The sequence below is a fragment of the Solanum verrucosum genome, unplaced genomic scaffold (assembly GCF_900185275.1).
Source record: "Solanum verrucosum unplaced genomic scaffold, falcon-dt-bn FXZP01000049.1, whole genome shotgun sequence".
Lineage (NCBI taxonomy): Eukaryota > Viridiplantae > Streptophyta > Magnoliopsida > Solanales > Solanaceae > Solanum > Solanum verrucosum.
In genome coordinates, this window is record NW_026020221.1 from 1,817,730 (window position 1) to 1,831,865 (window position 14,136).

The 14,136-nt window shown below is 33.8% G+C and overlaps 2 protein-coding genes across 2 annotated transcripts; both read left to right on the forward strand.

The window, feature by feature from the left end:
* Positions 1–2,211: 2,211 nt before the first annotated feature.
* On the forward strand, positions 2,212–6,272 carry LOC125831621 (mitochondrial carnitine/acylcarnitine carrier-like protein). The gene is made up of 3 exons (XM_049510790.1): positions 2,212–2,391; positions 4,424–4,812; positions 5,550–6,272. Exons 1-3 carry the CDS (start codon positions 2,311–2,313, stop codon positions 6,049–6,051), a joined length of 972 nt encoding a protein of 323 aa, XP_049366747.1. The 5' UTR covers positions 2,212–2,310; the 3' UTR covers positions 6,052–6,272.
* A 2,634-nt stretch (positions 6,273–8,906) lies between these two features.
* LOC125831636 (abscisic acid receptor PYR1-like) lies at positions 8,907–9,977 on the forward strand. Its single transcript, XM_049510808.1, has one exon. The coding sequence runs from the start codon at positions 8,976–8,978 to the stop codon at positions 9,615–9,617; it is 642 nt and encodes a 213-aa protein (XP_049366765.1). The 5' UTR covers positions 8,907–8,975; the 3' UTR covers positions 9,618–9,977.
* The last annotated feature ends 4,159 nt before the right edge of the window (positions 9,978–14,136 follow it).

The window sequence follows — 14,136 nt, forward strand, 5'->3', positions numbered from 1 at the left end:
GATTATAAATTTTATTTACATATGAAACAAATGGTTAGTAGATATAAATGTGGGGTTATTTTAACAAAATATAAACTCATGGATCGATTATTGTATTAAAATATCTCAAATCATGATATGAAATCACCATATAATTCCATATCATGGTTTTGGAGAATATGGTATCACCTCTCATGATATGGAATCATGAGATGAAATTAGCGTAAAATCACATGTCCAAACGCTAATTCCATCTCACGATACCATATCGTGATATGGTATCGCATGGCCAAACGCCTACTTAGATTCCTAAATTTTTTACAAAATATAAAGGAAAAATTACATGGTTAAGCAAACATATACTAGTTAATTAGTCATCATACTCACGACCAATATTCAATGATAATTACGTAGGCTGGTGTTTCGAGTTTGTATAATTCACACGTTTGTATAATATAGTTTGTATAACTTTTGTATAATGTGATTTTGTATAATATAATTTGTATAACTGTTTAAAGTTCAGATGTTTGTGTTTGTATAAATTTGTTATTTCAAGCTTATACAAAAATAACTCAATTATACAAACGTACCATCGAACTAGACAAACTCACCCACAAATTATACAAACAAGACAGCTTAAACTGTAGCTACAACTTGTAAATATGCAAACTATAGTTATGGAACGTAATTAAGTTTATTATTATGAATATTTTCGAAAATCCCTCATAAATAAATCATTGGGCTTCTTTAAATTGGATCAAATGCTTGGGCTTTATCCATATTGAAAAGTGCAAACACGCTCCCTTTGATCGATGAATTCAAATCTATTTCAGGCCCAGCCCATTGTGAAGGCCTGTTCAACCCAGATTTTGTTATTGAAGAAACTCACAATTTTACGTATCAAATAGACTTCACAATATATTAAAATTTAGATATGATATGACTTTACGTGAGAAACTAGTAAAAATTATTGTAGTTCACCAATTTGTGGGCGAACTATTTTTAAAAATTTTGTGATGTGTTTTAGGATGTACTGACGGAATTAACTTTGTTTATTCCAGTTCACCCACAAATGGTGAAGCGTCTAATTTGATATGTATTTTTAGAGTAAATCTTTTTCTATATATAATGTCCAAAAAATATTTATTTTGAGTCTGAATTCTTTAAAGAGACGTGACTTCTTTATCACATCAATGCCTAGGGATAAAGATTACTATTAAATATCCAACTTAAAAGAATAATCAAACTATCGAAAATTTAGGAAAATCTAAACAAAACACCTCAAGTTCAGAATGATCTTTCAATATCCTTTCTTTAAAAAGGTTTTTTTCTTTGTACAAAGCTCTCTTTTTTTGCCATTTTTTTTCTTTTAAATGATACTTTTATAAATCTAACTTTCTTTTAATTTTTAATATCTTTTTTTAAAAATTTTTTGCAATAAGCCAATAACACATGTCCACTAATTATATTATATATAATAATAGAATGTGATGATATCTTCAATACTATAATTAGGTGTACTTTAATATGTGTCAAAGTGTCAGGGTTGTTTTTCTTTTTTCTTTTTTCTATATAGGTCTTGAGCAATTTTTTAAAAAAAAAATCGACAAAATTCTTAGGATTGTTTGATACGAAAATGGGATAGACAAAGTTACAAATTACCGTATGAGATTAGTTATTTCATTCTATACATGTGATTAACTTATACAATTATTATAATATAATCAAATATAATTTTATATTGTTTCTTAAAATTACTATTTCCTCCGTTTCATTTTATATGTCACTTTTTTACTTTGCACTTACATTAAAAAATGATGTAACTTTACCCTTCTATCCTTATTTAATGTTTTCTTAAGTCAACTTTATAATAAATGATGAATATATTTTCAAGATTAATTAACTACTCTATCAAGGGTATAATAGGCAAAATATAATAATTTATGCATAAATTTTATAAAATGACAAGTATTATGATCCAACTATTTATAGAAAGAAATGACATGTAAAATGGGACGGAGGGAGTATCTCTTATTTTTGGTACCAAATAAATCCTAGCTTCTATTATACATCAATTACACCGTCATGAACTACACTATAATTATTCCTCAAAATTAAGTAAAGAGTTTGATTTTAAAAATAAAATTAAATACTATACTGGATTATTCAAAAAAGGCAACCCATAAAGGTGAAAGACTCTGACTCGGATCGTAGTTTTTTTTTTTTCGCCTCGGAATCCGTAAAAGTAGGTCGTGGTGGTATTAACTATGAGACCCAATTAATTCAATTCAAACTATATCTACTCTACATCATCTGTTATAAAGTCTATATATGTGTGATGAGCTCTCACGTTACCTAATTTGGTGCTGCTTGAGATCTGCTTCAACCTCTCCCATTTCCGTCTTCTCTCAGGTACGAGCCACTCTGTCTAATAGCTCTACCGTTTCTCTTTTTCTTTTTAATTTATTGTATGGCGGCACGAGAAGGAGATTTCAATGTTGGTATTAAATCCACACCAACAAATTAAATTTAAAATTTAGATAGTCAATTTAGTTGAGCTACTAATTAAAATCGAATCCAAGTCTTGTTGCTTTTTAGTTACTCATCTGTTTAGAGAAAATCGATAAGCTCTGTTTCTAAACCGACAGAGTCAGATTGCAGGCGAAGATATTGAGAAATAACAATTGCGATTTGATTTGGAGAAACGTGACATGTGTTGAAGTTGGTGCATATTAAATTTTGATCATTTATACACCTGCCATCTTAAAGCCCCAATTTTATTTCCACCATTAAAGACTTAACTTTATTAGGCGTCAACAAAAAAGATCATGAAATTCCATCTAAGCTAAATTTTTTTCTTTTATATTGTAGTTATAATTAATTAATATTTCTATTCCATGTACTGCTTTGGAGATGCGTAACAAATTTGTTTTTATTTGTAATACATGTATTATATGTGTATATTTTAATTCTTCCAGGTTTGTTTTTTCCTTTTATACAATTATATTTATATTTATATTTATATTTGTGCATGTTAGCAATAAAATACTACTAATTAAATTAGGGATTGCATTACCTGTATACAATACTAATATGTAACACGTAGGACCCCCCTCCGTTACTGCAAAAAAGTCTCCCCTCTCTGTTTGTGTGCTAAAAGGCTTGTCGGAATAAAAATATAAAAATTAAAATAAATTTGTAAAATGCTACAAAATCAAATCTTTCAAATTTAACGGGTTGATTTTACAGTGTTTAACTATTATGTGTCGAATTTGAAATAATATATTATTATTATTATTATTGTTACTATTGTTGTTATTGTGTTTTCAATTAGTCAAGTAAAAGACTGTTTTTAAGACTGTCAATAATTGAGTGATAAATTAATAATTCACAGTTGAGATGTTTTAGTATTCTCTTAACTTCACTCTCCCTATGTACAATTTTATCATGATATAAATCGAACTTTGGAGTATTTCTGTCACTATCCAATTCTTAATGAATCATGACGCACACATCTTTGAAATATACTCAAAAAAGGAGCATATTAGAAGGGAAAAAGAAATCAGAAATAGGAAATAAATAAATTGGGCTTGATAAGAGTAATATTTCTTCTTAGGGATTTAAGCCTCTCATTTAGTTGATGTTGAATCCTTTGACTTCTAGTGTGTTACTTCTTTATATTTTGAATCTAGTGAACATCCGACTCGACTGTTCTTCATAAATGAATCTTTAACCCGTTTAAACTGAGGTTTACATACTGCATAACCTGTTTTATTCTAACTTTTTGGCTTCAAAAAGTTCTTGGATCCACTTCAAGAGCTTATTCCTATCCTTGCCAAACCTACTCTTGATCACTGCCTAAGAAGTAAAAATATTTAATTGGCTCTCTGATACCAATAGAATTCACTGTTTTCAAAAGTATCGGGTAATTTAACCCTTCCTGGTACTGTTATAGAAGACGCAAATCAGGTAAGATTTTCATTGAGGAAAAACATGATTCAGCATTATTTCGATTTGTATAAGGAAACTAGCAAAGAAGTTGAAAAAAGTCTGGCAAAACATTATAGTATAGGGATAACAATGTGTATTATTATTTCGAAATAGTTTTGTTTATTAAGCAGTCTAACATTAGTAAGAAAGACAGAACTAATTCAGATATGTATTGCTTCCGACAATTTTTTTACATATTTCGTGATTGTTATTAGCAAAACAATCACAAACATACTACTTATATCGACAGTAAATTAGAGGATTCCGTTTCTATGCTAGTGACATTGTTCTTCCTCGAATTAGTACTTTGCCTTCCGTATCAATATAACTCACTCAAAGAAAGTTATATGACATCTATTCTATCCTAGCTCCCATTGTGTACCGAAACAATAACGCTGCACTTGGAGATACAATCTGTTCCTTAATTCTCGCGCCTTGTTTCATAATGATGCAGATGGATATAATGAAGGATTTAACCGCTGGTACAGTTGGAGGAGCAGCACAATTGATAGTTGGCCACCCTTTTGATACCATCAAAGTCAAGCTCCAAAGCCAGCCTACTCCACTTCCAGGGCAACCTCCTAAATATGCAGGGGCCATAGATGCTGTCAGGAAAACAGTGGCTTCTGAAGGTCCAAGGGGGTTATACAAAGGCATGGGAGCTCCACTTGCCACTGTAGCCGCCTTCAACGCTTTGCTTTTCACTGTTAGAGGTCAAACTGAGGCATTGTTAAGGTCTGAACCGGGAACTCCTCTTACTGTCAAGCAGCAAATCCTTTGTGGGGCTGTTGCTGGAACTGCTGCATCATTTCTTGCCTGCCCGACTGAACTCTTAAAATGCAGGTATGCTTGTTAATGCATCCAATTCAGAAGTATAATACTCCCCCTATCTTAATTTGTCTGAAACTGTCATTAATTTGAGTGATTTGAAAGTTAAATTGAACTGGATTAAATTATTTATAGAACCAATATGGATATTTAGAAACTAAGCGTACTATAAGTCACGATTGACCTATATCAAGATCGTAAAATAATACATTATAAAATGTTAGTCAAAGCTTAGTAATCTTTGAAAATGAAGAGTAGTAGTGAATTCACATGAGAGCTAATATTGTGCCTGTTTTCAAATCTTGCATCCTGAATCTGCATATGTCCAGTACAATAGGTTCACTTTTTTTGGACAAGAGTCAAGACTATAGATGGCAAAAATACTTTGGTGCAAAGGGATTAGCATATGTCTTCTTACTTGAGATATCTAAGCTAGCTCCGTAAACTAATACAGTAACTTATAATAGATGAGCCGATTATCCTTATGTTCTAAACTTGCTTCTTGGTACAAGGGAAGAGGCAAAGATACCGCTTTGAAATTGAATCTTTTCAAGTGTTTGTAAATTTTCCTCAGCCCCTTTAGTATTAACCGTCAAGTTGACCGGTTGGAACAGGAACTCATCGTTCTGCTTTTCTTTTCTCCAGTGTAGTATACATGTGTTTTGCGGTTGGTCTCTTTTACTGTAAAAACTATTTGTATTGTTTCATGTATTTTAGCAAATTAACTGTTGGATTCTCAAATGTGAGTGCAGGTTGCAAGCGCATAGTGCATTGGCAAGTGTAGGATCAGCCTCTGTGGCCATAAAGTATACAGGGCCAATGGATGTTGCAAGACACGTTCTTCGTTCAGAAGGAGGTGTAAGGGGTCTCTTCAAGGGTATGTGCCCCACCCTGGCACGAGAAGTACCAGGAAATGCTGTTATGTTTGGTGTATATGAAGCGTTAAAGCAGTACTTTGCAGGAGGCATGGATACTTCTGGGCTAGGAAGGGGTTCTCTTATAGTAGCTGGAGGCTTGGCTGGTGGTTCAGTCTGGTTTGCAGTGTATCCAACAGATGTTATTAAGAGCGTAATTCAAGTTGATGATTATAGAAACCCGAAATACTCTGGATCTTTCGATGCTCTTAAAAAGATTTTGGCCTCAGAAGGTGTCAAAGGCCTTTACAAGGGGTTTGGACCTGCTATAACGCGTAGCATCCCAGCAAATGCTGCTTGCTTCTTGGCATATGAGATGACTAGATCTAGTTTGGGATAATTGCTCCAAGGTTTTAGGACAGTTGTGCTTTCAAAAAAAATTACATTATCATTGTTTCAAGATTAAGAAGGAAAATTTTGTGAGCCTAGTTCTGTTATCATACAAAGCCAAAATAGGAATATATTATCACAATAGTTCCCAATCTCTGGTTTCATCTTCAGTGTTTATTTGTTTTTTGTTATGTCAGATGGATTTAAAATCAAGCAGATGGTAAATTTCATTCACAATATTTCTGTATCTTCCCATTCTAAATGATTGAAACATGACATTTGGTAAAAAATACTCAAGTAATCTTGAATATAGTTGTTGTTGCTCCTTTTCTTTTTGGCATCAATAATGGAGGTAAAGAAGATTTAAAAAAAAGTAGTCACAGTGATAATAGGTCAGACTAGCAACCTATTATGATGGACAAAGCTAGGGGGCGGAACGGGTTCATCCAGTATAAGGTTAAAACTACGTATTTTTTATGTATATATCATAGATGTTGAATTCCCGTTATATGTTTATTTTTTATATATTTTGAATCTCTTTGGGGACAAAACCGTTTTCTAGTCCTTTAGAAACTCTTTTTAGCTTTATGTTCTGTTTACTAGAGATGTTAATTTTTCAAGAGTCGGCTACTAAATTTATGACATGATGTGTAGAACTCAAAAGTCAAACCTAATAGTTTGAAGGTCAGACTTGCAAATTGCAATAACCGAAGTTTAGTCTTCAACGACAAAATGTAGCATTATTGACCAAGGAAACATGAAGTTTGTAGTATGAAAACTGTTCCTGGTGAATGTTTCTTGGAAGTCTGATAACAGAATAGAACTGATCAAGACAAAGGCGAAACACATGATTTGAACTTTATGGGTTCACGTTTGAAATTCTACTACATTCTATCTAATTTACTGAGCTCGTAATCATTATTTGTACTAAATAGTGAGTTTTTTAAATATGTATACAGGTCTAAGTCAAAGCTACTAGGTTCAGATAAATTTGTAGTCTATTCCCTGTCCACCCCTGGATCAAGAACCAATACATAATTGAAATTTGGAGAAAGAATCCTACATCATCATTCACTTGTATAACACCTATACTATACAGCTATGTTTAACGTATACGCTAAAAGGAAAACATTATCCTAAAGAATGAGATTCATCATAAAACAGTTTTATATATGTTTCTTGTCATGTAAATTAATAGTAAAGAAGTCGAAATAAATAAAGACATAATACATAAATAAACACGGACTTCAGTTGGTAAGTAAGCACTTCAACTTTATAAGTGCACATTTAAACACCACAACCTAGTATCAACTAACAACTAACCATTCCAACTTGTTCCCACCGTGCGTCTCGTGTATATCAGATGTGATGTGACACATAAATTTCAGAGATGTATAGATGGCCATTTTGTAAATAGTTGGAGACTTGGAGTGTGCAATTGACTGATTAGTGGAGATAAGTTAAAGTATCTAGATCAAATCACTAGATGTGCATATTAAAATTGGAATATTTATTTGCTAGCTAAGATTTATATAATATGTCACAAATAAATTAATAATAAAGAAATGGCTGATCATTCTTCCAGATGGCTTGCATGAAATGACCTTGATTAATCTTATCTAGTCTTATCAAGGAAACAGATTTATATGTATCTTATCTTGTGCATTTATTTATTAAGAAACTGACTCTTCCAGATTGGTTTGATGTATAGAATATGAAAGATTAAACCTAACAGTTCAAAAGTCAAATTAGAAACAATAAATAAGCAGATTCAAAGTCTCAATTCAATGATGGTATACATTATGCACCAATATTATCATATTTTATTCTGCATTACAATGAGCCTGCCTAGTGCGTCTAAATTTAGATGATTAACAATACGTATCGCGGCTTAAGCCATTGCATCTTGAATCCGGCTGCGAGTGATGATCATATGACTATGCAATGTATAAGTATCGCGGCGTAGGTCATTGGATTTGATAGAACTCAATTTTCGCTCAAGCTTAACTTAAATGGATCAAAACTCGAGCTGGATTGATCACTCAACTCAGGTGACTTGATAACTAGTCTACTACGTCCAAAAATAAAAGTTGTCCATCTCAATTCATGTGTTATCGTTTAATTTGATATTAAAAAAATATAAAAACAAATTGTTTCTATACTAGTTGAGAAAAATTAGAGATAATTAACGCAATATTGACTTTGCAAATGAAAAACAGAAATAATTTGTCTTGACTTGCCACTTAAATAACGCGGCTGACATTTCAACCAATCAATGTTCACTTAGCGGGGCAGCCACCCAACCTGTCCTGTCCTCCCACATACTTGGCCTGCATTCCCAAATTTTACCACTATTTTTTTAGAGTACTTACTGCTATTATTTATCTTGTAATAATAATAATAGTATTATTTCTTCTTTCTATTTTTTCTTCACAATTTTCGGTAAGTTAAATATGAAAGTTTTTAAAGAATATTTTATTTTACATTCTATAGCAAAGTAGAGGAATTGCGCATCATAAGAATCTAATTTAGATGAGATTGTTTTAAAATTCAATATGATATCGAAATTAACAAACATCTTGAGTGTGAGTGTTAGCCTCAGTCAAAAAAATAGTTTGATCTATCTCTAAGAATTTAAATCACAAAATTTAATTTTTTAAAATTTTTTTGTATCAAATTAAAATATGTCTAACGAAGAAAAATAATATAATTGTGTAAATAAATTGTGAATTCCCAGATTATTTTTTTATGTTTTAGTCGCACAGTTCAAATACTTTTATATCTCTTCCACAAAGAATTCATGCATCTTTTTCCATTATTCACTTATTATTATTATTATTATAATATATAAGTAGAAGTAGAAATAAGAATAAAACTTGAACCGCAAATTACACTTTACTTTTTCCCCATTTTGCTTGCCTCTGTCTTTGTCTAATGGAGCAATCCGATAACTCAACGACCCACGTTCATCAGGAAGCAGAAGAAGAACCAAACCCAACCCATCAGTTCACGCTTCCTCTCGGTTTCACACCGGAAGAATCCGATGAGCTCAATTCAAGTATAACCGAGTTCCACTCCTACCGAGTCGACTCATCCCAATGTTCTTCCCTACTCGCACAACGCATCCACGCGCCGCCTCACGTCGTCTGGTCCGTCGTCCGCCGTTTCGACAAGCCTCAGATATACAAGCACTTCATCAAAAGCTGTTCCGTCGGAGAGAACTTCTCCATGGTCGTGGGTGCCACGCGCAATGTCAACGTCATCTCCGGCTTACCGGCGAATACAAGTACTGAGAGGCTCGATATATTGGACGATGAAAAGTACGTTACCGGTTTCAGTATAATTGGTGGTGAACATAGATTGAAGAATTACCGGTCAGTTACTAGTGTACATGGATTCGAACGCGATGGGATAATCTGGACCGTTGTTTTGGAATCGTACGTCGTTGATGTGCCTGAAGGGAATACTGAAGAAGACACTCGTCTTTTTGCTGATACAGTTGTGAAATTGAATCTTCAGAAATTAGCCTCCGTCGCCGAAGCCATAGCTCGTGGTGGTAACGGTGAGATCTCCTAAAATTTCAAGTTTAATTTCTCTTCATCTTAATTTTCTTCCTTCTTTTCCATTGGCATTGGCTGAAATCATGGAAAGATATTGTGTTTCTAAAAAGGCTCATGGAAGAGAATCAGAACGATATCCTTCACAAGTTCAGTCTGATCTTATCATAATAATACTACTGTATTAGATTAATTATTCGTCTCGCAGTGTATGTTAGAACTTTAACAGGGCTATTTGGGTCGACGATGCTGATGTACAGAATGAGGAAATGATATAAGATGAAGATGTTGTATTTCTGTAATTTTATTTTATGAAAAGAACAAAAATAAAATGCTTTTAACTTTTTTTCAATTATGGGATCATTGATTAAGTTGAAATAAGTTTAATTAGTAAGTCTCCATTATAATATACTTGTTGCATCAAAATCTTTGTTGTCTTATAAAAATAGGAGATACTTAACTGACTCTTCTTTTTTCCAATTTTTCTCTTACATAAGTAATATTGATCCAACCCACCGAGTCTTGCGCGCACCTACATACTACCCCTAAGTAGGAGAATCCTCATAACCCAACAATTTTAGACATGCGAAAAATTAAATAAACGGAAATCACATACTAACGAAATTCTTTATTAAAAACTTTTAAACAATTTTGAGTTAAGACTTGTAAAATAATTAACACTCCCAAGGATCTAGTCTAAACAAGTACAAGAGCTAGTAAGTGTACAACTGGACATGATAATTAAAAGACACAACTCCCACCTGTTGACACCCAATTTTGACCCACCATGGTAGGAATTAATTTTTTTGAGCTTCCTAATTTTCAAACAATTTGAAATAATTGGTTTTGTGAAAAAACTCAAAGTATTTCTCAAGTTTTTAAAATGATTTTACTTATTTATGTGATCAACGTGTTTTATATGGGTACACATATTCAATTAGTTTATTATTTTTCTTAGTAGTTGAGATGCGTCACTTTTTATGCTTATGAATTAAATAATTTATTAATGTAATCTAGTCTTAATTATAGTTATATTTTAAAGGCAATTAGTTTGATTATTTTATAATTAAGATCGATTATTTTATTTCGTTAAAATTAAGAAACTCGTTAATTAATTTATATTAATTCGTCTTATGTAATTACTAGCCGAATTTTACTAAATGAATTCAATTTGGCCACACTCCTAATTCATCGACTAAATTCGTAATGCGATTGACCACTCAATTCGGTTAAAATTATAATTTACTAGCCATCGCTTTTACCCCGTCCTTAAACCAAGTTTGGGCTATTTAATCAATCAAAAAGGGCATTTTCCAGCAGCCTTTTCTTTCTACAATTTCCAGCTGCAATTCCCAGCCCAATAATTCTCGCGACCAGCCCACTCCAATGCCCCTTTTCCCCTTAACCAACCCGATCCAGCCCACCATTCCAATTCCAAAAGAAATCCAAAAATCCTCCATACGTTTACAACAGTCCAAACGTATCACTGGAGTAGATGGGAAAAGCAGCACTGCGATTTTGTTTCTTCTCCAACGTCTCTCTCGACCAAGTACTATGGCAACAACACGCGGTTTTCGCCCTTTCCTCTTTCAGAATGGGGCGAAAACCTCAGAAAAGAGTGTTTGTCCAAATCGGTGAAAGATTTTGATTTTTTTAAAATTTTGAATTGGACCTTTGTTTGGTTGATTTTAGGTCCGTTTTCCCCTATTTTCCAGATCTCATTCTCCAAATTTAGGTCTTCTCAGATGTGTTGATGCTAGTGAAGCTGCAAAGCTTTTGGAACAAATACATGCCGGAGTTTGTGGTACTCACATGAATGGGCTCACTTTGGCGAGGAAGATCCTTCGAGCCGGCTATTTTTGAATGACTATGGAACATGATTGTTGCAAGTTTGTGCAGAAATGTCATAAATGTCAAGTGCGTGGTGATTTAATTCGAGTGCTGCCTCATGAACTTAATGCTATGAGTTCACATTGGCCTTTTGTAGCTTGGGGCATGAATGTCATTGGTCCAATAGAGCCAGCCGCCTCTAACGGACACATATTCATTTTGGTCGCCATTGACTATTTCACTAAATGGATAGAAGCAACTTCGTATAAGTCGATGACCAAGAAAGTTGTAGCTGATTTTGTTCGCAACAATTTGATATGTAGGTTTGGAGTGCCATAATCCATTATCACCGATAATGGAGCAAACCTCAACAGTCACTTGATGAGAGAAATATGTGAACAATTCAAGATTACTCACCGAAACTCAACTGCCTATCGTCCCCAAATGAATGGAGCCGTAGAAGCTGCCAACAAGAACATAAAGAAGATTTTAAGGAAAATGATTGATAATCGCAGAGGTTGGCACGAGATGTTGCCATATGTTTTGTTGGGTTACCGAACGACTGTCAGAACATCAGTCGGAGCTACTCCATATTTGCTAGTATATGGAACAGAAGCAGTCATACCTGCAGAAGTTGAAATACCTCCATTAAGAATTATCCAAAAAGATGAATTGAGTGATGTTGAATGGGTTCGCAAGCGGATCGATCAGTTAACATTGATTGATGAGAAGAGAATGGTTGTTGTTTGTCATGGACAACTATATCGACAGAGAATGATTCGTGCTTTCCACAAGAAGGTAAGAGCCAGAATGTTTGAGGTTGGTCAGTTGGTCCTTAAACGCATTTTCCCTCATCAGGATGAGTACAAAGGGAAATTTGCACCAAATTGGCAAGGACCCTACATGGTTCGCAAAGTGTTATCTGGAGGTTCCTTGATCCAGTCGGAGATGGATAGCACCGAATGGACGAAACCGATCAACTCAGATGCTGTCAAGAGATACTATGTGTGAAGCTTTAGTTTGTATTTTTGTTATTTCCTTGTAATCATTCTATTTGCTTGTAATCGTCTATGTTTAGAATTTTATCCTTTTTGTAATGAACTACGTCTAACCTGAATTATCAAGAAGGAGATACGTAGGCGGCCTATGTCGGCCTCGGTCACTCCTATATCCCTTTTTAATATTTCTCTGTATTTTAACTACGTTTGACCTAAATTCTCAAGAATGAGATAGTAGGCGGCCTATGTCGGCCTCGGTCGAATTTATTTGTAATTGTTATTATTTTTGTTAATCCTCGAAAAGAGAAACTACATTTGACCTGATTCCTGCCTCAACGGGATACGTATGCGCCACAACGGTTCGGTCATATCTCCCGTAAGATTTCTATTTTTCCTTTGCAATAGAAACTGAGATAGGATTTTTTAAGAGGGACTCAAAAATTCTCGAGAATAAGATCTTTCCAACAAAGTCAAGAATGAAGTTACTTTGAGATTTGCAACTGGAACAAAATTTTTTAGAAGATCTCAAAAATTCCGTAATTGCTCACCAACGGTTAAAGATAAGCCAAGACAGTTAACTGGGACAGAAATTTTGAGGATGGCCTCAAAATTTAAACAGGCTCATCGGCAGTTTGGAACAACTTTGAATGCTTCCCAGCAAATAATTAGATAAACCTCGGGACATCAACTTCAAAAGCGTTCATTAGGCTTGACGTGACATGACACTTGACAGTGACTTTTTCCAAACATTACTTTTGAAAATCTATTTTCCTTAAAAGCTTTTCCCTCATGTTTCAATTATTTTTGCATGAAAATGTTTTGTCTTATCTATCAAGAAGTGGGAGATCGGAAAAATCAACCGGAGATAGAGAGGCAAGGGGCAGACAACTAAAGAGATCAACACAGATCAGTTCATTTTTAAGCTAACAGTTTTTCTATGGATGTAGGTCTACAGGGTGCCTCAAGATCGGCATATTCTTTCATTCAATGAATATGGAGAAGTCAAAAGGGCGAAGAGCTTCCCAAATTGACAATTTTTCTCTAGATGCAGGAAATATTTTATGCTTCTTATACCAAAAATTGGAAATATGAGTAGCATTACTTTATTCAAATTCTCAGTAAGGCAATGTTCATAATGAACATGCAATTATGTTCGGAGATGAAACAAATGAAAACCTTGAAGAGAGAAATATTATTACTATCCAGCAACTAAAGATACCTGGAAGATATTCATCTGCATTATATTATCAGATATGATAATATTCTTACCCCGAAGGTTATTTATATTATATTGTCGAATGAGACGATACCACTCCCCGAAGAGTCATTTATATCGTATTGTCAAATGAGATGATACCACTACTCCGAGGGTCATTTTTATTTATATTGTCAAATGAGACGATATCACTACCCGGAGAGTCATTTATATCGTATTGTCAAATGAGATGATACCATTACTCTGAGGGTCATTTTTATTTATATTGTCGAATGAGACGATACCACTACCCGGAGAGTCATTTATATCGTATTGTCAAAAGAGATGATACCACTACTCCGATGGTCATTTTTATTTATATTGTCCATTGAGACGATACCGCCGTCCAAGAGATACCCAGAAGATCACCTATATTGCTGGATGAAACATTATCTTCGTTCTGTATCAGGGAGGCATCATCGAAGTCATGCATAGCAAAAGGAAATCATGCACAA

Bases quoted from the DNA above. Each gene is read 5' to 3' on its own strand.
- LOC125831621 (XM_049510790.1), top strand. From the start codon at position 2,311: ATGTGTGATGAGCTCTCACGTTACCTAATTTGGTGCTGCTTGAGATCT. The intron at 2,392-4,423 runs GTACGAGCCACT...ATAATGATGCAG, and splicing joins CCATTTCCGTCTTCTCTCAG to ATGGATATAATGAAGGATTT. The intron at 4,813-5,549 runs GTATGCTTGTTA...ATGTGAGTGCAG, and splicing joins ACTGAACTCTTAAAATGCAG to GTTGCAAGCGCATAGTGCAT.
- LOC125831636 (XM_049510808.1), top strand. From the start codon at position 8,976: ATGGAGCAATCCGATAACTCAACGACCCACGTTCATCAGGAAGCAGAA.